This window comes from Gossypium hirsutum, chromosome A05 (genome assembly GCF_007990345.1).
Source record: "Gossypium hirsutum isolate 1008001.06 chromosome A05, Gossypium_hirsutum_v2.1, whole genome shotgun sequence".
In the NCBI taxonomy this organism is placed as follows: domain Eukaryota; kingdom Viridiplantae; phylum Streptophyta; class Magnoliopsida; order Malvales; family Malvaceae; genus Gossypium; species Gossypium hirsutum.
The window spans coordinates 10,581,020-10,603,977 of NC_053428.1; the positions used below are offsets into that span (position 1 = coordinate 10,581,020).

A 22,958-nucleotide genomic window follows, 5' to 3' on the forward strand; every position below is an offset into this window, starting at 1 on the left:
AATAAACAATGTATAACAAGTCCCAACATATATATTTGTATTTGATGAACAAAAGTAATTGAATTAGCTAAAGAACCCGCATAAAGCTCATCCATCCTATAATAACAATAAAACTATTCCATTGATATGGTTCTTCCCTGACTTCCTCCTGTTAACATTTACAGTCATTTTGAGCTTCAAAGAATGAATGCCATCAGTTATTTGTTTCAGTTGGTCTCAAGGTCCTCTCATTTTCTCAACAATGTGCCTACCCCTTTCTTCAATGTGACGCTTCTTCTCTTCAAATTTCTCTCCCATTTTCTTAGTCAAATCAATCATTCTTGCCTTCCTCCCCATCTTCTTTGGCCTTGAATCATTCTCATCACCCACATCACTCTGCCTTTCAAACTCACTCAAAGACCTAGATGATGACTGAGAATCAGGAGTTGCTCTATTCTGCTGGTATGTTTCATGTGGTTCATCAGTTGCAAGTAGGGGAGTTCTTAGATCTTGCGAGGACCTATTCTTTGCAGAAGAAGAAGCTGCAGAGCTCGATGAGGCTTCGGACTCAATGACTGCAGGAGAACTCGAGGTTTTCCTACTATTTTCCTTTGCTTCAGTAGGTTGAGGACATTGAGCTGCACGCGCAATGTTATTATCCATAGCTGCATCTTGATTAAGCCATATAAATGGGGCAACTTTCCTTGGGACCCAATCATCTTTTTCTGCTAACATCCAAGGAATGTATGCACTTTCACAGTTGGGGAGCACCATTGTTTCCCGTATAGCTGCCTGCGCAAATGAAGGAGGCATCAGCTGAAGTTCACTTGGCAGTTTTCTTTCATTGTATTAATGCCAAAGTTCAGCAAGAATATTGTGGCAAATAGCTCATTCTATGTTTTTGATGGCTGAAGCAATGCCCAGAGATCGAAAGGTAGGTCTAGTTAATGATCAGATCATATCTCAAGGGAACATACTTGAGATAGGCATGAATGGACTTGTAAGAAGATGCAGGTAATTAGATGAAATAATATTATACAAATAATTGAAGGGGCAATTTTAGGCAACACAATTAATAATATGCAGAATCAAGAATCATATCATCTTCAATCTTAAGATTCCAAAAAGTCTAATAACATAGTAGAAAGAGACTAATGGTTCCAAGGGATTATAAATGTGGAGAAAACACCCTGACAAATAAAAAGGAGGTAAAGCAAAACTCACCGTGAATTTTTCTATTTGTCAAAAAAGTGTATCAGGTAAAAAAGAGCTCATAAAATTCAGTGAAAAGTTAAACACCTCTCCTTACTTGGGAACATAAGGTGTGTTAGTCAAGGCTGTTGGCGAAGGAATTTTATTCACTGTCAACTGCTTAGTTCCTCATTACAAGTTAAATAATGTCAACTCAGTAGATAAATTTACTTTAAAACCAAATAAAATTGAGAAAATAATCCACTTTGTTTTATCACATAACTTCCTCTTCTCTTTCAAAACATGATTTTTTCTCCTTTTCAAAAATACCCATTTTTACTATTCCATGTAGGTGGTGTGCCAAATTCTAGCGAACATGCAGAAATTTCAAATAAGCTGTCCAATGAATAAAATGAAATAGTAAGAAAAATGTTTTTCACCAAGTAACATGTCTCTATCCAACAAATGATATTCATACCTTAAACCGACCGATCAAGAATAAAGCAATATGTCCACTAGTTATCTTGTGTTCCCCAACAGAAGACTCAAGGTCAAACTCTATATCAGGCATGGACGTGAAGCCAAACCATAACTGATCAGAAGGGGGTGGCTTTATATATAACCGTAGTGTTCCTCTAAGGGATGAAATCCTTATCGACAAAGAAAAAGGCACCTGCAATTTCAAATACAGGTTATGTTTGATCCTAAAATACCAAGTTGACAGTATTTCAATTGGCAGCTTTAATAATATTCCATTTTTTTCAGTTTGCAGGATCTTAAACTATCTATTTTTAGAGAAATTATAAATGGGGACGACGGAACTAAGATTGCATTAACATTCAGAATTTGTTCTTTGATTACATAAATACCTTCATAACCCTTGAAAGCCATTTTTATGAGATATTCTAAGCAAAAACGCCTATCTGTATGAAGAGATTATACACAAACCTGTGAAACCTGTTTGGCTACGGAATTTACAACAGCTTTCCATCGAGAAACACAACTTGTTGTTGGTGTAGCTTTAGAGCCTTTTACACCATCTGAAATCCGAAGAGTGAAATCAAATGATAAAAATAGCAAGAATTTACCCTGGCCAGATTAATAGAAAGAAGAAACAGACAAGCAGAGGATCAAATCAGAATTATACTTTGATGAATCAGGTGAACCTATAGAAGAGGCACATTTGAAAGAGAATATTTTCTTTAAAGCCACACTACGAATGCCAGGTCTAGTTCTTTTAGCATCAGGATGGACAGGAGCCTATGTTTGTATTACTCTTTCTTTGTTATACAATCAACCTTAGGTGACTCCTAACAAACCCTACATGTGATGCTTAGGTTTTCTTTGATATTGTTCAAATGATGCAACCAAAGAGCACTAGTGTGAAGCATAGGGTATTTTATTTCTGTTATTTTCCCCCTTCATATTCTATTTCTCCTGTTTTTTACAATAACTTGAGAGTATAGTTCAGCTATAAACGCTAGCAACATACTCTCAAACCCTTCCCTCAAAGCTGCCCTACAATAGTCTCACCTTAGCTTTGACTTGAAAGGTATAAATCCTTTTAAGGGAAAACCTCTCATATCAATTAATTATGGCCAATTCTCCTTTGCATAACTATTCCATGGTTTACTGGATCTCAAACGACAAAGCTGACCACTAGGCTTATGTCGGTGACCTTTGACTAGGAAAATTTTCAAGTTGTGATTTACAGTTCCTACAGAAGGTGCTAACTTTGATCTTCACCAGTCTGTGTCCAAGTGCTTTTAACATAAATGGAAATCCACATTTCTCATAATCACGTCATAAATTAACAATCATTGTTATACTAACCAACTTAGGGTCGACCTCATCCTCTTCAGGAAGATTCAAATGATTTCCAAAACGTTCAAAGCCTTCAAGAAGGTCTGAAGAGACATTCTCAACAGAATTTGGTTCTGAATTTGAGTCCACTAAGCCTTTTTGAAAATCTTGGTCACTAACTTCAAGTCTTGTCTCAACGTCTAACAGGATTCCACCAGAATATTCAGCATCAACTTCGAATGCCCATACCTCATTCATGTCTGTAGCAAGAAGCCTCATTGCATGGATATAAGGTGGAGACTTCCAATGTCTAAATCAGTACAAATGACTTCACCTATGTAACTGGGGTCCTCATATTGGACAATGTTCTCTGTTATATCAAACCATAAAAATAATCAGAACCATCTTCGATGTGCATTCAAATTCATTTTCAAAGGAACTAATTAGATGAATACCTAGAGGGCGAAACAGTCGTTGAACATATAAATAAAAACAGTGATGCATAACAGTACACTCAAGAAAAATGTAACCTACATCGACACCAAAATACTGGGGAAAAACCAAATTTCGCAGGTAATTGTACTAATAAAGGAGAGGTCGAATCAAGAAACTCAAAATAAATCCCTTGAACCAAACAAAATAGGTTTCCTTTTTCCCCTGTTATGGCTGGAAAACATATCGAGCAGTCAAGAAACATTTTTTTTAAATAATAAAAGATGTAAACAGAACTATACCTAGCAGCAGAAAATATGTTTATTTTATCAGTCAGGGAGTCAAAAGAATAGATTGGACTGAATCCCAAAATGCAATACATGAACCACCAAGCAACATGAAGAGGCAATACCGAACACAATTAAAAAAAAAAAAGAGATTAATTTTGGTGATCATCCAACCTGAATCCGTGCTTGAATAGAACTTTTCAATCCTGCGTTTCCTTTGATATCAAAAAAGATTCGAGAAATTAACAAGTTCCAGCAGAGTGTCCCTTCATCGACACTAAACTTGTCTTGTTCCAGATCAGCATCAGAACAACAGAAGTACTTTGACTTACTGAACGAGAAAAACCTTGTGGAAATGACATGACATATTTTCTTCAGTCAAACTGTTTGGTACCTTGTTTGTGACTGAATCTTGGAATGGCTGCTGTTTATCATAAGTCTTTCTATCTTCACGGGCAGTTTGAGATGTCCAAATTCCTTTATTTTCCATTCCAGGCTTAGCCTTCTTGGAAAGCTTTCTCCAAAATAACCTAACTTTGATGAAGATCCATCACTTCTATTTCCCTTATCCATTGCTCAGCAATGAAACCTGAAGAGGTTTCATAAATGATGGATATCCAACATTTAAGATAACAAGTAAGCATGGAAGTCTTCATTCAACTTAGTGAACCAGCTCAGCTTTTCTTTATCCTCGCATGAAGCAAGACGAAGAGCTTTGCACCATGACTCCTTCTCCCAGAAGTCTCCAGATAAAGGTAAATGATTTTACTTCCATTGTAGATGGCCGAAGTTTGCTTTCCACCTTTATTGGAAATCTCTTGGCCCTGTCAAACCATTCATACAAGGGCAAACGAATGAAGCAAGTAAAATATATTGGAAGCATATAACTTAGAACAACTGATTAAGCTATATGATACCAGAATGATACTGTACGAATGTGAAAGGAGAGAAACCAAGTCTGCATCTATATTCTTAACTCTTAAGAATGAGAACACTGTTATGCTGGCAAAGCTTGATTGAAAACCCAAAACTTAACTTACAATCTAAAACAAAAGGATGGGACGGATAGGCTTGAGAGTTGAGACTGAAGTAAAAAAATCATTGTAGTAAATACATGACATTGAAGATTTAAGTAAGAAAGTGAAAGAAAGGGCAGAATACCATTTCTTGAGGTAAATTGTAGCGAAACAGCCTCAATGACGCATCCCTTAAGGGAACAAAGTGCGGGAAGCATCAGAATGTGTGAAAACTAAGCACTTTCCTGGATTTTGGCATGTTTTCGAGCAGGGAAACCTCCAAAGGCACGTCCTTTTTCCGCTTCTGCTCTCTGGTACTGAATTTTTTCTGATTCAAGAACCCAAACAGTCCCCTAACACAAACACAAATGAAGCAAGTTCAAAATCTTAGCAAAAGAAAAAGACAAAGGACGCCATGGATGTGGAGGGGAGATACCTGCTTGTGTAAGCGAAACGAGGAAGGTGGGAAGGAGGATTCAGGCAGCAAGAGATTCTTGTTTATCCTTCGATTCAATCGATTTAAACAAAAAGAATACCCCACTTCCAAGCTCACATGCTAACACCCCAACACCAACCAACCAGAACACGCTCACCATCTTTTGATTCGATTCATTCGATTCTTGCAAAAACCGAACGACACAAACAAACGGACTCACAGAGGTCTGTGTTGTATCTGTTTTCTTTCTTTTCTTTTCCTTCCTTTCTTTCTTACGCGGTAACTTATTTATTTGATTAATAACTTAATTAAATTATATGGAATTGCTTTCATATCCAATTTCTTATCCAATTCTATATTTTTCCAAAATAATACAATATTAAATTAATTTTATTCTATTATTAAAACAATATTTGACCAATCATTTTTTTTTGTCCAAGGTTAGGATTCCAACCCTTCAATGCTTCTCGATGATGGTATTGAAGCTTTCAAATATTCTTTCCAAAGAAAAATCGATACTTGACTCTCATTAACGGATATAAACTCTAATACTTTGCGTTCAACATTTAAATGCCTTTCTTATTTTATTCTCAAAAAAATGTCTTTCTTATTTTAATGTCTCTCCTATTATTAGTGAAGAGTATCTGCATTCAGGTCTCACTTTATTTGCATTTTTTTATTAAATTTGGTATCGATTAAATTTTGCCTTTTTCTTCATTCCATCATTTGTCCTGAAAAAAAAAAACCCCTTAATTTTATTATAATTTATAGCTTGAAATAACAAATATAAATGAAAATGTAGATAGGGCCATAAATGAGTTTATCTGGATTTATTTTGATTTGATATTTTTTAAATTTATTTTATTTAAAGACATAATATTTATTTCACCTTAAATGTTATAAAAAATCATATAATCTTCTATTTAATTTTTTTGGCTATTAAATTTATGTTTTTATCAAATTACCTTAAAATAAAAGAAAAATTAAACTATTTTTAATTTTGTTTACTGACATAAGCATAATGTCATGTGATAACACATCAATATTTTTTAAAATATTAAAAATTATAAAAAATATTTTTAAAATTTTAAAAACTTATTAAATGCTAACATATCATCTATGGCAATCCACATGCATGCTATGTTAATTTTTCAATTCATTTTGTGTATTGAAAAAATTGTAAGTTCAATGACTAAAAAGGACAAAAATTAAATGGAAAGTTAAAATAACATTTTTAAAAAATTGGAGGCTAAATAGATATTATGCTAATTTATGATTTAAATTGGAACATATTAGAAATATCGAATTCAATAAAAAAAAACTATTAATTACACATGTTTTACCTTTAAATTACTAACTGTTTTTTTTTTTGTTATGAACTTCTAATGCTTGTGTAGGTGTAATTTCATAAAAGGAAATCCAATCAAATTCCATTTAGAGAAACTCCGACGCAAGTCCGGTCCGATCCCGGCAAGCTCATCTCCAAAGCCGACAATTGTAAGCCTCCTTCCTCTACTAATTCTTACATTTTAATCCAATCGTATCCTTTGTAGTGTTAATTTTATCAAATCAATTGGAGGGGAAAAGCAAAAAAATGGAAAAATCAAATTTTATCCTCCAACTTGAATTCAAAAAACGTACTTAACGTATTACTCTTATATATGCGTGTGTGTGTTTTGTAGAACAACGCTAAGCCTTACAAGTGGAGTCTGATTGGGAAAGTGCTACCCGTTTGTATGAACAAGCTGGTAATGCTATCTTTTTACTATTATTCAACATCTAAGATTTTTGTCATTAAAAATAGCATTAGTTGTTTTTATATCAAATCCAATCTGCAAATGTCATTGTTCATTGATGTTCATGTTCCTTGTAGCCAATGGATTTCGATTTCAAAGATTATGAGAATGCTAAGTGGCATTCGAGAAGCTTCCAAAGGACGAGAGATGTATCCTCGTATCCTTTATTATATAATCCATGTTTTGCAATTCACCATATATGTACTTCGCCCAGCTCAAACGATTATAACTTGAAAGACTTCGATAGGTCTAACCGAATCCAGATAAAAGAGGGTTGTTAATGGATCTGCAAATGTACAAAGAGTAAATATTTATCATTTTGACATCCTTTATAAGAAAATCAGTCCCTGGATGCAGCTAAAAGCATGGAGTCTGCTGCTGCATAGCAAGTAACTACGCAACTGGACTGAAGTTATTGACTTTTATAGAAAGGCATCCGAGTTATACATGCAGTGTGACAGACCACAATATGCATCGGATTCACTCGCCAAGCTGCCGGTATGGACATTGCTTTTACACTATTTTTTCCGGATTTTTCATGATATTTTCTTGGTTATTTTAAATAACATAACTCAACCTTCCCTTTACCCTTTATAGGACAGGCACTAGGGTACATACCATGAAATTACAAGCTAAACTAGAACAATGTTCCTTGAAGGCTACAAATTACAAAATTAAAAGCCTGACTAGCCATGAAAATGGAAAAAACGAAACAGTAGCATTCATTTTTAGTTCCCCTTTGAAAACATGAAATCCATAATTGGATGGTAAAGAGTCGAGGAAGAGAAAACAAAGAGGAAATATTAGAATCTCAGTGTGGGTCTCAATTAATATTAATGAATTTTAAAAAGTTTGCCGCATTCAATCATTTAATTGCCCCTTCAAAGTGCTTGGTTTTGAAGATGTGAAGCATTTTTTGAAATTCAATTCAAGTCCGCAAGGTAGCCATGAATGGATGAAACCGTTTTATGTTAAGATGGAATATGCATTCAAATGAATATTCGAGGAGGTTTCAATATTTTTTGTCTTGTTATGTGTGTATTGTTACTTTGAATTATTTTCAATGAATCGAAATGAACATTACTTATGTGGTTTTCTTTCTTATTATTTGGTCTTACGTAGTGCTGTGGAAGATGCTTTGCCTATGATGCCATTAAACTGTAGGTGATGCCTGTGTTCTTCTTGAAGATGATCGAAAGGAACAGATGGCCCTTGATCTATATCATGCTGTCACTAATATTTATGTAAAACTTGAGAAGTAAGCTTTTGCATCTTCTTATATGAATATATATTTGTGATTGAGAAAATGAAAGTAACACCATTTTACATCTTATGTCCAATTATTCGTAACATTAATACTGCTATTTCTTAAAATGAAAGAGCAGCAGGAACAAAAACTGACCATGAATTTTATTTTTGCAAGCATATGAACATTAAGTCATAGTTAAATAGGGAACTAGAAACTCTTTTTGTTTTCGTATTTCGCTAGAGGATTTTAAATGCATTTATGTTGCATTGACCCCACTCTAGAACTAGGGAGTTCAGTTGAGTAGACTGAGCTAGGCATTTTGTTGCTACTATTTTTCAAGCAATTGTTGGCCTTTAATTGTAGAGTTTAGTTATGCTACTAGTCATGTTTACCACTGGCAGCTTGCGCTGGATTCATGTGTTGGAATGCCTGTAAATTGGGAATCTTTCATAGGCATATAAGCAAACCTTGTAGGGATAGGAGTCACTTATGGTTTTGATATCCTCAGGTACACAGATGCTGTAGCTTTCCTTTTGAAATTGGGCTTAGCAGCTGATAAGTGCAATGCTACAAATAGTCAATGCAAGGTGTGACATCATATTTCGCATCCAAATAATTCGCATTAAATGTCCAATTTGTATATTATATGTCAGATACTTGTTTCACCAACAAACTGACTGTTAATCAGATTTTTAAGTACTGTGAAGCTTCCACGCCGGAGAACAATCATAACCTAATAGAATGCTTCGTACTTAAATTATGCGGAATGCAACACAGTTCTACTTAAGTTATTTATATTTTATATTTCTTTTGGATCGAGAAAAGCATATCCTTATACAGGTGTGATACTAAGTTAATCCGATGAAGCATTATAGGTGTAGATCTCATTTGCTATTGTCTGCTGCACAAGTGACTACTTTTCCATTTACATGTTTGCACTGCTTTCTTATTAGTATTGAAGGGCTGCTTTATCAATAACATTACTGGCTTCTTTAATTTCAGGCGTATCTTAGTGCAGTGATCGTGTATCTTTATGCTCATGACTTAAAGCAAGCAGAGAAGTGCTACAATGACTGTTCTCAGTAAGCACAGTTCTTTCTCAACTTCTTTTGAACCGCTAAGCATTGGTGTTTTGTGGTTCTCTTGTATCTACTAATCTTGTGATGTGCTAAGTGGCTCACAGTATCTGATCTTATTAGCACAACTATCTTTCAAGTGATATATGGGTACTCATTGCAGTTAAACATGATTCCCTGCAACTGAAATCAACCTTCCCTCAATGTCCTAAATACCTATGATAAAACTATCTCAAAGCATGTTGTTGTTTTTGTGTTTTTAATGTGAGATTTTTCTCAACATGTATTTCATTTACACGTCAATCAAGGCATCTAACCACTAGCATCGGTTATCTGCTCTGGGTCCTAGAACCTTACTGGATAGTAAATTCCCTTTTCTTTTCCTTTTATACAGTTCTTTCCTTTCCCCTGAAGAGGAAAGAGAAGTGCAGAGCCAATTATCAATTCACTTTACACTGATGACTTGGGATGCTTTTGTGTTTACTATCACCAAATTATGGTGGTGCAGATTCTATTCTTATTCCTCAATCTAGACACGAATCTTCATGGATGTCATTTGTTTTGGTTGTATGCTTTGCTTGGGAAAGAAGTAAAGCAGTAGAACAAGAATAGTGAAACATACTGCTTTGCTAATGGGATAGCTACTGGTTTCTGGATGTTAACTATAAAATTCAACAATTATGTTGCCCCTTTCTTTTTCTTCAATAACTTTTATGCATTTGAATGGTTGGGTTTAATGCAAATATTGACTCCGCAGTTTGAAAATATGTTACATGATCCTTATATTAGTGCTGTAGCAGAAAGCGTCTAGAAATCAAAAGGACTTGATTTTTTTTTTTTTTGGGTGGGGGTGGGGGTCTATCTTTATCCTGAATTATGACTTTTGGGTTAAGAAAACTGATATAAAATAGTATTATCCTTGGATTTTTTTTTCAGGATTGATGCTTTCTTAAGAAGTGATCAGAACCGCTTTGCGGGTAAACTCCTTTCTGCTTACAGAGAAGGTGATGTAGAAGAAATCAAACGTGTGTCTCAGTCAAGATCTATCACAATCTTGAAGTGGTAATATTTTTACTTTGCACTGTTTTTTGGACATGCATGTTCTTCACAATGTGAATGTAGTGTAAGGACTTTACATCTTTTTGCATGTCGTGGTTATCACATTAAGTATTGATATGCTAAAATGTGCATTTAGGTACTTAATTTCAGTCAAGATTTGGTAATTTCAGTTGCATTTTGTTCTATTGTATCATTGATTTTTTAATTCTCTGTAAGTTTTACATATTTTTTAAAATATTTCTAAAATGTGGAATGGGATGGTGGATGCACAAACGAGAGCGCTCCACCCCCCTTTGCTTAACATTTATCTTTTGGTGTTCAAAAAGATATCAGAATATGTTTTTCATTCTGCATATTATCTTCTATTGGTTGGCCGCTGGCTGGGAGGCATTAAAGAAAAACATGTGGTGGTGTTGAGGTACTGAATTTGAGCTCTGTTTCTGGTAACGGGGACGGTGGTAATTTCTATGTTTGTTTCCTCAAGTTGCACCATTATTGAGACAATCTTTTTGACAATCTGGGTTGCTTTTAAATTATCCATTTACAGTTCCATGTTAATATTGCAAAGCAGACATAGCCAATTGCAAGACATTTGACTGAAATGAAAGTGGGTGCAGATCATAAAGCTTGCGAGGAAGTTTGCCTACAGGTGACGTGGCTGCGTTTAAGACCAATGCTGCTATAGGTGAGGGAGAAGCCCTGGATGAGAATGACCTCACATAGATAGAATTTACCTTCGGAATTGTCTCATTGTAATTACATAGAGGCATCTTGGTTTGATTCTGCTTGGTCATGTTAAAGGATATTTCATCTTGTAAGAGTTGCTAGTCTTCACAACCGGTAGCCCATTGGCCATTGTTGAAAATTTGTTCTTTCTCCTCTTACATTGTTACATCTATCCCCTTAATAATACACAACATCTAGAAGTCTCCAGAGGACCTTATAGTTAAGATTTTCACAAATAAATAAATCAACAGTAATAGAGTCCATTGCTTATTAACCCCCTATAAAAACTCTTATCTGTCAAAAAGTAACTGTTATGCACCTAAAACATAGGAGACATTTACAATTAACATTTAAGATTCATATTATATTTGTTTTTTTAATTTTGAAATAAAAATTATATATATTAATAACAATATTAATTAGTGAGATTTACAAATATAATTTCATTTATCAAGTTTTATTTTCATTTAATAAATATTATTTATATATTTTTATACAAATTGTTTTTTTATTGAAATAATATCTTAATTAAAATTCATATTTTTATTTCACTTAGAATAAATTAAATTAACTCGACTAAACTTTGAGTCAAGATGCTACTATAGAAAAGAATCAGTTCTATAACAAAATTGACATTTATAATGAAATGTTTATAAAGAGTGATTGTTGTAGAGTAGGTTGAAAGTAACACGAGATAGTATGCATTTTCTTACCAACACATTCATCATGCTTTGTCATCAAATCCAATATTAAGAAACAAATAAATATGCATGTGATTCTGTCTGTTGGCATATTTGACTTAATTTCCCACTTCTCTTTCCATATTGGTTCATCTGTCTTCAGTCATTCTATTATTTAGCTTGTTGGCCATGGAAACCATGCAAACATGGAAAGAAACAAACCTTGACACTACACAATCAAAATTTTAAAAGAACTGTTCAAGATATTCTGTAGTAGCAGACACATTCAGCAAGATGAGTAGGCTCATTTAAAGAACTAAATACGTACTACAATTGAAAAATCTTGCTAGGGATAAAGTTGAGGTTACAATGACACCACTATGACATAAGCTCCATATTTCAAGTTCAAGATAAACACAATATTGAGGATAGTCAATTAGGAAAATCTCTAGCCTGATGGGAAAGCTTAGAATTCCTAACATTTCACTTCACAGCCCAACCAGCAGTTCTTAATCATCTTCTCTTTCTGGAGGCAGACCACAAGGCAGAAGCATTTTCTGCACAATTTAAGATCAGAAACAATTATACCTTGAACCTCATTTAGCCACCCAAGATGTTGTCATTTAGTAGGATAATATAAATCAAGACTCATTCTTACAACTAACAGAGACTGACCAGGAACTGAGGACCAACACCCTAAAGAGACTGATTATTATTCTGAAAAGTCATTAGTAGGTACAGAATGTATCCAAGAGTCTCATCTTTGGCATAGGATACACCTCAATATTTGTTAATAAGTCTAACCAGCAAAGCGCAACGTGGCACCCAGTCAATTTGCAATATGTGTAATCTTCTCTAAGCATACCCCCAATGGTAGAAACAGAACGACCCCCCCCCCCAAAAAAAAAAACCCTCGTCTCCACAAAACTCAAAAGAAACATATCCCAAGAATTGGCAATGAACAACATTAATCAAGTCCTATATTTTGAACCATGTAACGCAAGCTTTCAAGACATATATCCTTCGGATACCCCTTTCAAGTAGTAAAAGCTAAATTGGTCTTGTGGAACACACAAAGCTAACTATTTAGGAACCTAACAAAAGGAATTTGAAACATGAATCTCATAAATCCTAAAACACCAAACAAAAGGAAAGAATATGGTTTACCTGCATGAAGTTGTAGCGCTCTCTTCCAATGGATTCATTTTCAGCCACAGCGAAGTAAGCCAACATCGGGTAATGCCCTATATATGATGCGTAGCTATCGCGTTGAATGTTAACCGCCCATTCACTGCCATCAATTCAACCAAGGAAATATATATTAAGAGCAACACTTTTTTTTTAGTTGACAAAAAAAAATAAGGATTAGAAACTGACAATCTGTTGAGATCAGCATGGCCAGTTCCAACGTATTTGGCTTGGAGATGCTCGAGCTGGGAATTGATGTTAAACCTATCGCTTGCCTGACAACATTTATGAAAGAGTAAGAGACAAACATATAAACCAATTAGGGTTTAGAGTTGGGAATTAGAACTTCAGTGGGATTTTAAATTAATCAAGAAAAGGGAATTAGGGTTTGATAGGGGATACTTTACCTGCATCTTCTTTTCGAAGCTCTTGAGACCAGAATGAGAGAGGAATTCCGAGTAAATGTCCTATAGGGAGAGAAATATATATAGAGTACCCACACTACCCGACCCGAATAAGTAAAAGAAAATGTTTAATATAAATTTCATCCTCTACTTTATCAGTTACTATATTTTACAATAATTGAAATCAATTCAGTTACTGATAAACATTAGAGAGTGTAGGGATGGGAAAAAATCAAGTTCCAAGGGTTTTGATCCGACTCGTGAGGGTCAAATTTTTTATTTTGAAAAATTGAGTTCTGAGTTGAGGAGAGGTAGATGAATATAAAAATAGTTAAATTAAATTAGAGTCAAGTTAAATTTAAAGTAAATCCATCACACTTGCCTTAACATATTTACAAAACTATTATCGATATTAAATTTTTGCTTTCAATAAATATATATTAAGTTTAAACTCAAAAAATTTAATCTACTTCAAATTAAAAATAAAATAATTAAATTAAATTCGGATCGGAATTGAATTTTCTATTAAATTTTAGATTTAGATTTGAGTGAATTTTTTCTTTAAAAATAAGAGTCACGGACAAAAATGAAAGGCATTTAACCTTAATTTAATTAGATGCTTCATTAATTAAATTTGTTATATAATGTAATATTATAATTTTTATTCCATATAATTATATATAATTTAAATTTAAAATTTTATTTTATTTTAATTTCATATATTACTACATCATTGCTCAGGTGAGATCATTTTATCTTTATTTGTTATATACATAAATAACTATACTTATCTAATTTAATTTTGCTGTTTTCTTCAAAGTGTTGGTGTCTTTGCTGAAATTGTACAAGAAATGAAAAAAATTCAATCTAAGAAGTGAAAATTGAGATCATGTACCGTATAAATAAATTCAATCTAATTTATTTTTAGTTTTTGGTACATTTACAGAGATGGAGAGAATTGAACTAATATGGGCTTTTTTTTCCCTTTTTTGGGTGAGTAAAAGTAAAATCAATTTCTTGTTAATTTATAATTATGTAGTAATTGAAAACCAGATTAATTAGAGAGAGAAATCAAAATAATTTATCAACTCATAGTTTCTTTTACCTCTTGGTTGATTGCTTTGTTCCAAAGTGTTACTACATATTTGCTTAATAATTAAACATATTTAAAAATATAATTTCAGGTATTTTATATAAATTACTATTCTATGATAATTTGGTGGCATCGACAATGGGGGACTTATGATTGAGGAGAAATTATTTTATAAATATTTTCTACTACATTATTTATGATCTCGTCCAATTAAAAGAGGGCATATCATCTTTGATATAAAAGTTCAGTCCAAATGTGCATATAATATAAAAAAAATAATGTATTCTTTCTTAATTGGATGAGATGATCATGAATGATGTGGTAGAAAGGATTCATAAAATAATTTCTCATGACATATGGGACCAGTTGAAAGCTGATAATCCAAAACTCAAGTTGAAGATTAAAACAACTAGTCCCAATAAGAATCAACTCAGCAACCAAACCCTTCCTTTTAACCTACATCCACTCCCTCTTTGTACCAAAGATAAAAACTGTTAAATCTCCACCGTCTTCGACTAATCTACATCTTTTAAGGATCTCATCTCTATGCCACTTTCTGCCTCACTACGCATTATGTTCAACTCTTCTCACAACTACCTGTCTACCTCTTCCTATTTTCTCGAAACGACACCAAAAATGTTTGCTTTCGATTCCCCTATCCTGCTGGCCAACTCAATCTAAATCCTTATTAACTTCATTCTTATCACTACTAGTCTTGTGATTCCAGTACTCCAAGCATTGATGATTTGGATCAAGAGCTTCAACAGCCTGGAAGACAGCAATTTGTTAAGAACCATATAACTGAATTCAAATATCACAACTAAAATTGACAAGACAAACAGTGAGACAAAAATTTATGTGTCAGTATGTTTGTTATTCTGAGAAAAGGACGCTTCGAGTAATAAGAATTAAATGATATCAAAAGGCTTTGATAAGATAAAATTGTTTTTCAGTTAAAAGGCACAGTGGCAGTGGTGCTAATGCTAACTAAGGATTAATAAATAATATTATTGCATCATTATATTTGGTAAGCCATATTCCAGTATCATGATAAGAATCATGAGGATTCTATTGGTAAGCCAGCTATGGTGTAAGCAATGTATTAGCAACTGTATTCCATTTCAGATGTAATTATGAGAAAGCATCTAAAAAGCTAGCAGTCAAATGAATCAGATTTAAGTTTTATAATGGTAACTATACCTGAATTATGGGTGGTGAGAGAAATCCAAACATTTCGAGTCCATTGACTCTCTTCAGTAATTGTAAGGGAAGCACGCTTCTTTCCCCAAGGTTGCTCCTTAAAATTTCTTGTTTTAGTTGCTGCACTACCAATTTCCAGCAGTTCTCCACTGACACATTTGAGAAGCTTACGGTGGGGCAGCCTTCTAAAGTGACCTGAAATATACAATAACAGATGTAAGGAACGTAAGGTTCTACTAGCATGCCAACTCAGCAAAAAATTTCATTGACTGATTACTGGAGTTTTACAAGTGAACCTTTATGCCCAAAGTAGAAGAGCAAGAAGTAATCTCACCTTAAATAGAGGGCCAAGGGGCCCAGCATCTAAGACTTCTGAGATGTAGTTTGAAATCTCTGTTGGGTTGATCACACTAAAGAACTTAACACGGCTTCTAAATCCTGTAAAACTCAATTGTGGATACAAAATCCTTCTACCAGCAAGAAAGATGTGTTTAATTAGTAAATATTGGATCAAATTCATTGTAATGTACCTTTTGGGAATATGGCTTTCTTGCTGCACCATAGTTTTCCAAACATAACAGATCCAAAATTTAAAGGTTCTACAGAAGAAATCAACAATGGATCACCTCGGGCAACAATAGATGCATTTAAATCTGAGTTATTGACAGTTGCTGTCTTCCAGAAGGTATTAGATTGTCCTGGATGAAGTTCAACATCAAACAATTTCTTGCCATCAAAGCCATCAGAATCCTGATGAACACATGAAGTTGAATGCTGATAGTTGTTGGGAGATTCTCGAGAACTGATGAACTACAATCACTTTTGAGTCTCTTTAGAACAGGTTCTCTTACTTCATCAAAGCCACAAATTTTCTCTTGATTAAAGGAGGGTAAAAATATCTCCACATCACTCTTGTTATTAGGGCTATCCAAAGCATTTACTGACTTGCTTGCAGGATAATCAGTTAAAACATCAAGATTCAACTTCATGCAGGCATCCTGCTCCAAGTTCACGCTGTTTTCCATAATAAGAACCCCAATATTATAGGCATTGTTTTCACAACCTACGGTGGAAGGAGAAGCTTTTAATTTAGTCCCATGCTGGGGCAATACTTCCGAAACAGGACCATATGAGGAAGAACTAATATTCACCTTTTCTTCCATTTTCCAGGAACAAGACCAACTTCCGCTTGGTTCAGAAGGTTCTAATTTTACTGCCTCACTATCCTGAACCAAATTAGGCATGTAAGCATCACAATCTTTACCAGGAAGCAGCCCAATATCTTTGCATGCCCATACTTTAACAGCATCTACTCCTCCCTCCAGGGCTTTTACTAGCATTTGCAATTCATCAATGGTGTAGCGAAGGAGGACAAATCTGTCTTCCACTTCGCATGAGCAGAAATTCTTTACATGTTTTAGACATGCAAATCGCTCAGGAGAGCAGTTGCAGCTGCAGGCAGACAGATGCAAATCATAGAAACAAGAAAAGCATTCCCTCTCACTTTCCAAATCAAAGTCCTTTTCCATCTTCCGTGAGGGTAAGTGAGGTGGAAGGCAATTCACTCTTTCCTCCTCCATCTGTACTCTCATCTGTTAACGGTGATAATCTTAGCATGAATAAGTTTTTCATTTATAATGTGCATATGTATTTAAATAAGTTAAAAAAATTTAGCTCTTTTTCTTTCTGTCATCAAATGGGGAGAGAGAGAGAGAGAGAGAAGAATCTACCCTAACAGCCTTCGTAAGCATTCCATCCTTTCCACAGACATGTTTCCACCTCAAATTTCCTGGAGTTTCTCTGCCAGCAAAAATATCTCCCAGAGAGCTTGGATGGCTTGCTGAGCTGATCCTAGAAGCAGCTTGTCGTGGGACAGTGATGTCCTGCGATGCTGCTCACTATAGAGCTCCACTGCATTTTGACCATGTTCTAGCCAATCAACAGGGGCAACATTCACTGCCTCTGCACAATTGAAGCCACAATTAAACCCAGAGTGGTATGCCCTTGGAAAGGTAAGAACAAACTCCCCAGAGTGTTGTACAGCTCGATAGATTGGTACACCTTCAGCTTTCAGAATTGATGGAGATAGCTGAGTAACCTGCCCAAAGATGGATCATAAATTTCATACATGTAATAAGCTAATGAAACATAAAAAGGTAAATGCAACTGGAGGAAAAGACAAGGAACGGATTCAACATCTAGGAAGAAGAATGAGATGAAAGAAATAATGAGATTTTTAACTTTAAGATATTAAGAAATCATTTCATGGGCATTTCTCAGTTAGAGATGAGTTGATGGTGTTCTAATCGGTGTAGTCTTTGATTAAGCACATTGGTGGTGAATATGTATGAATATCACCAGGCACCAACACAACCTGACCTGACCCTCTAGGATTACATCAAAAGGTACAGTCTTACAATCACAGCAGGGTAACTAACAGTTTAGGCTATGAACAACAATTATACAAAAAATAAACTGCCAGCTGATAAAACAAGCTAGATGTGTTTCTCTTTTATACCTGATTCTCTTAGAGATCCCTCAATGTCTTGAAACCCAGGGTCCAACACTTACACATCTATGACCTATTAAGATTGGCACCAGAATGCATGTTCTAGTGTTCAACAGTACAAATTCAACATTATTAATATTTTAAAATGTACAAAAGCCTAGTTAAGCAGGATGAAGGTGCTTGAGGAATTGGAATTTCAATTTGAGAATACTTGTTCCACATTATTAACCCAATAAGAAAACAAGCACGGCTCCAAGAAGCAATGAAAGAGTGTAGAAAATATGCAAAGTCCAAAAAAAAAAAAACACAAGGGAAAAAGTAAAACAAATATGTCTCACCAAGTCATGGAGTAAGCCTGGCTGTTCTTCAAATAAATCAGGCAGATGCTTTCTTATTGCAGCCTCCAAAGAGGAAGCATGGTTTTGAGGCACTCCATACCATACTTTTGGATCACCCCAGTGCATATAGTTTAGTGAATAAAGATGGTGATCCTCAACATGCTGCTTGAACCATAATACAGTACAAATGAGAACATAAAAAGAAAAAAGAAGGCTTGGATGCCATTCAAATTGTCAAACATGAGTAGCCACTTTTTACTCTACACATACTAAACTCAACCAATTACTTGCATGTGTATAATAACAAAAAGATGTTCCAAATTTCAAACCTAAAACACAGGGAATAAAGGTGGGATGGTGATACCCCTCAAAAAGAGAGTTATTCCCATCCCTAATCCATGCACTAGAACTCTATTTCTAGCAGTTTTTAGTCCTTACCCAACAAAATGATGAGAAGCACATCCCCACATAGAGCCATGGCACTAGAACTCCAGATATATCACATCCTTCAAAAGATAACACAGAACCTTGTAGGCGAGAGAAATTGTTTAGGTTCCAACCTGACATTGCATATTTATCTGCATCATTTCCAGTTAACATAGATGATGCCTTAGGAAACCCACTACCAAATGTTCCTGTTTCCAGGTCAGCTCCGTAATACACCTGCAATATGATAGCAAACTCCAGTAGAAGTAAATAGAGACTTCCATGAATGAAATCTGTAAGGAAGAGGAGAAACTATTTAACCATACCTCAACCTCATCAGTTGGCTGCTCAACTATCCTCCAGTATTCACCTTCAATATCCTCCCAAGAAGGTTCCCATTTCGAGTATTCAACCACACCAGGCTTTAAATCCTCATCACAGTCTCTCCGAAAGTATGTCTCCTTGAAATCATTTGCATATCTCTGAAATTCTTCGAGTGTGAAGACTGATCCAGAACTGAAGCCAAAATTCTCACTGCTCGCAGAAGTAGATTCTACACTAGAATTGGCATGTCTTCCAGTTGCTCCCTTTTTTGATTGCCTCCTCCGTTTACGTTTTCGGCTTCTAGTTTTCTTTCTCATTGGCTTCCTATTTTGAAGTAAGTCAACTTGCTGAATTCTTGTTGAAAATTTGGCATGTTCCCATATATCTTTCTCTTTAAGAAGACAAGGAGGAGTCCAAGAAGGAGGCGGAACAATCCGACATATACCAAATGATTCAGCTTCTTCACGAATCTTTTCTACATAGGCAAGTGTGTCTTCAAACTCCTAGTAAATGGAACATCATAAATTCTAAGTTTCGGGAAAATAAAATAAAATAAAAAGAGAAAAAGTTGACACCAGACCTTTACTCTTAAAAGAGAAGATTACCTCAACAGTTGGATAGAAGACTGGAGCATCATCAATGGTAGGCCTGCATGCTTCATCTGGGCCCCATCTTGCTGAAACCTAAAATATACCAGCAACAATTTCATAAAGCAATGGAGTTTTGGAGGATAAAGCTAAAGGGTTATCAGATGGTTCCAACTAAACAATGTAGTCAAATAAGGAGAACTTTAAAGAAGATAAATTTTGTTTCTTGCTGCAAAAGTTTGAGTCTTAACACTTCTGCTAGGACGTTTATAACTTCAGTCTTTCAGGTATGATGCAGAAATTTTCCTCCACTGACTTTTGAATTACTCATAATGGGGCCTGAAAGTTCAAATGGCCATCAAAATCCATGCAGAAAATCTAGACTCTTCCTAGATTCAAAATGCCTACTTTGAGATGTTGCCTTGTAACCCAGAAAAAAACAGAAATTATTTATGGTCAGACTATTGTGGTAGAACAAACATGTCAGCACAAAGAGGTCATTTTGCCCTATTAGTTACATTGAGTCTACTAAAAACTGCACTAAATTACCTTTCGACTTTGAGGACTGCCTGAAGGCTGTATATTATTATCTCTTTTCATGGAAAGTTGTGAAGAATGGTCCTGCAAATAATCTTTTGTTAGGAATTCATGTATTTTTCTGTTTCTTAATCTTAGCCTGAACTAAGTATTGCATTGCAAATGACATAATATGACCCATGTCAACAATGTAAACAGACACACACGTATTAAAATTTAAATTTAAATCCATACAAATTTATATACTTATATTCATGCATTTATACGAACACAAGAAAGATATGCAAATTTACAAGAACAAGAACAGTGTCAAATCAATATAGTTCCTTCCCTCAATACAAACATCGTGTGACATCAACCAATATAAAGAAGAGAACAAAAAGTATGCCCTGGTTTCAGCACTCTTTAAGGCAGTTACTAAAAGTTGCTTTCAACCAAGTTAAGAAGCATATCAAGAAATCAAGTTAAGGAGGACTTCTGATGAAAGTTGACAAGAAATTTTCCAGATATGGATGTACCATCCACGATCGGTTCTAACAATTTGATCTTTGGTCTTACCTTCTACTATAAGAATGAGTAGCTTTTGCTTCTGGCAACTTCTGATTGGTTCCAGTGTCCATTAATAAGAAATATTTTCATTTTCTGAATAACGTATACAACCTGAATCCATTCTATATCAACAACAATAATAGTACACACGATAGAGTGATAGATTACGAGTTTTCATACAAGATTTCACACATACAGGAAAAGCAAAATAAGTGAAATAATTCCATCTAAAATGAAATTAATTAAAGAAGGCCCAAACTGATGCAGTAGAACAGATGATTGAGAATGTAAAATTTTCTTATATTAGTTCCATCTGTTTTAAAAGAAGAGAAAACTTTAAGCAACACTGATTATAACTGAATGATCTGATATGAACAACATCAAAACTTTCTAAACAAAGAAATCCATAATGCCTGTAAATATTCACTCGAAACATTACCTATTTATTAAAAAAATATATCAACAAAAATTACTTCCAAAAAATAAAAAAGAAACATCATATGTAATTGACGTGTGAGCGCAAAAAATTTTAATAAACAGATCAACACATCTCAGAAAAAGCGAATCAAATTTATATGAACAAAGAAAAGAGACAATCTAACCTCTTTCGAATGAGAATCCGTTGCTATTATTCAACTGTTACATTCAGTTGGGAAAGAAAGAATTACGAAAAATAAATAAATTTTTAATAAAATCTTTCTGGTAAATTGCCTAACAAAAAATACATGATCTACCCTAGAAATTGGCATGAGTTTTTTTTTTCCTAAAAATATAGCAAAATTTTAAATATATAAGGGTTATTAATATATTTTTTAAAATTTACTTATGAAATAAGGAATTGAAAAATTCACCGTTGCTCTAAAAGCGAACCTTAATTCTCAGTACAATTTCACTGCAACTCCAAAACCAATTCCAGGAAGCAAAGTTTGTATTCCCTGCTTTTATTAAAATCTTAAAGTAAAAACAATAATAATAATATTCTTATTTTTTACATTCGAACTAAATTTCTTGTTGTTTATTATATTTTCTTTATTTATTTTTAATTCAAAAGCTTAAATTCCAAATTGAAATATGTTTTATTTCTTACTATAAATCTAAAATAAAATAAAACCAATAATTAATTTACAAAACTGTAATATAAAAAGAAAATATATAAATATGTACATTATAATAATAAATAAAAAAGAGAAAAATAGAATAGAAAGCGCGAAAACCGAAACGCACGCAGTATTCAACGGAATCCGGCAAACAACTAACAAAACCACCACCGAGTGTGCTAACTTGTCTTCTACTTCACTTCTACTAATCTTATTTTAGATCCTACAGTACATAACACTAAAAAAAGTAATTAAATGAATGTAAAATTTTATATAATTTAAATTATTAAAACTCATATAAATATAAATTAATTTAAACACTATTAGAATCGAAATACACATTAATATATTTCAACTATTTTACTTTATTACTATTTTTTTCATTTCAGTTCTATTTTCACCTATGTTTTTCCTTTATTTTTTTGTTATTTGAGTGCATTTTAGAAGTGATAACATTTTCAATCATTTTGTTTTTGAAAAAAAAATTGTGATTATTATGTGTTTTATTTTTAAAAAAATTGAACTGAAATTAACTGAATATTAAAGATGATTGAAATGAATGTGAGTAATCATTTTGAATTTTTTTATAATTAAGTGATTAAAAAAACTTAAGCAACTTACAATAGAATCTACCTAAAATTTATTATAAATTAAATTTGTTTTAATTTTAATTTTAATTTTAATTTTAATTTAAATAATCCAATTTTAAACTTGTGAATCAAACTGAATAGAAATCAAATAAAATCAATAAGTTTTTGGGTTTTTTTTTTTTGGCAGTTTTAAAAGGTTAAGCTACTTGCTCGACCAGATAAGCCCTGCCTGTCTACTCCAGGCCCTGGACAAACCATTTGCAACTCAAACCGACTCAACGTACTAAATATTTTTAACCAAATTAATTATAAAATACTCTTAAAACACACTTAATATTAAACGCAAATAGTGGATTTCGACTTGTCGAACTAAAAATGGCCTGAGC

At 33.8% G+C, this 22,958-nt stretch overlaps 3 protein-coding genes and 1 pseudogene across 3 annotated transcripts; 1 reads left to right on the forward strand and 3 right to left on the reverse strand.

The window, feature by feature from the left end:
• Nucleotides 1–13: 13 nt before the first annotated feature.
• Nucleotides 14–5,304, reverse strand: LOC121228851 (testis-expressed protein 2-like; annotated as a pseudogene).
• Nucleotides 5,305–6,982: 1,678 nt separating this feature from the next.
• Nucleotides 6,983–11,111, forward strand: LOC121228852 (gamma-soluble NSF attachment protein). The gene is made up of 6 exons (XM_041111857.1): nt 6,983–7,097; nt 8,105–8,198; nt 8,698–8,776; nt 9,192–9,271; nt 10,202–10,324; nt 10,951–11,111. Exons 1-6 carry the CDS (start codon nt 6,983–6,985, stop codon nt 11,045–11,047), a joined length of 588 nt encoding a protein of 195 aa, XP_040967791.1. The 3' UTR covers nt 11,048–11,111.
• An 828-nt stretch (nt 11,112–11,939) lies between these two features.
• On the reverse strand, nt 11,940–13,635 carry LOC107941154 (uncharacterized protein At4g14342). Its single transcript, XM_016874689.2, has 4 exons — nt 13,326–13,635; nt 13,108–13,193; nt 12,898–13,021; nt 11,940–12,287 (listed from the first exon to the last, which is right to left on the reverse strand). The coding sequence occupies exons 1-4, from the start codon at nt 13,329–13,331 to the stop codon at nt 12,240–12,242; spliced, it is 264 nt and encodes an 87-aa protein (XP_016730178.2). The 5' UTR covers nt 13,332–13,635; the 3' UTR covers nt 11,940–12,239.
• Nucleotides 13,636–14,746: 1,111 nt separating this feature from the next.
• On the reverse strand, nt 14,747–21,514 carry LOC107941170 (lysine-specific demethylase JMJ18; the record flags this gene model as incomplete). Its single annotated transcript, XM_016874711.2, is given in 13 exon segments — nt 14,747–15,183; nt 15,616–15,810; nt 15,950–16,053; nt 16,146–16,398; nt 16,401–17,207; nt 17,346–17,431; nt 17,434–17,713; nt 18,463–18,624; nt 18,901–19,125; nt 19,215–19,715; nt 19,818–19,895; nt 20,349–20,420; nt 21,488–21,514. Coding segments are annotated over 13 exon segments (2,886 nt in total), but the record flags the coding sequence as incomplete, so codon positions are not given.
• Between the last annotated feature and the right edge of the window lie 1,444 nt (nt 21,515–22,958).

Bases quoted from the DNA above. Each gene is read 5' to 3' on its own strand.
- LOC121228852 (XM_041111857.1), top strand. From the start codon at position 6,983: ATGTCATTGTTCATTGATGTTCATGTTCCTTGTAGCCAATGGATTTCG. The intron at 8,199-8,697 runs GTAAGCTTTTGC...TGATATCCTCAG, and splicing joins ATTTATGTAAAACTTGAGAA to GTACACAGATGCTGTAGCTT. The intron at 8,777-9,191 runs GTGTGACATCAT...CTTTAATTTCAG, and splicing joins CTACAAATAGTCAATGCAAG to GCGTATCTTAGTGCAGTGAT.
- LOC107941154 (XM_016874689.2), bottom strand. The intron at 13,022-13,107 runs GTCAGTTTCTAA...AATTGATGGCAG, and splicing joins CATGCTGATCTCAACAGATT to TGAATGGGCGGTTAACATTC. The intron at 12,288-12,897 runs GTAAACCATATT...TAAATTGTGCAG, and splicing joins AGCGCTACAACTTCATGCAG to AAAATGCTTCTGCCTTGTGG.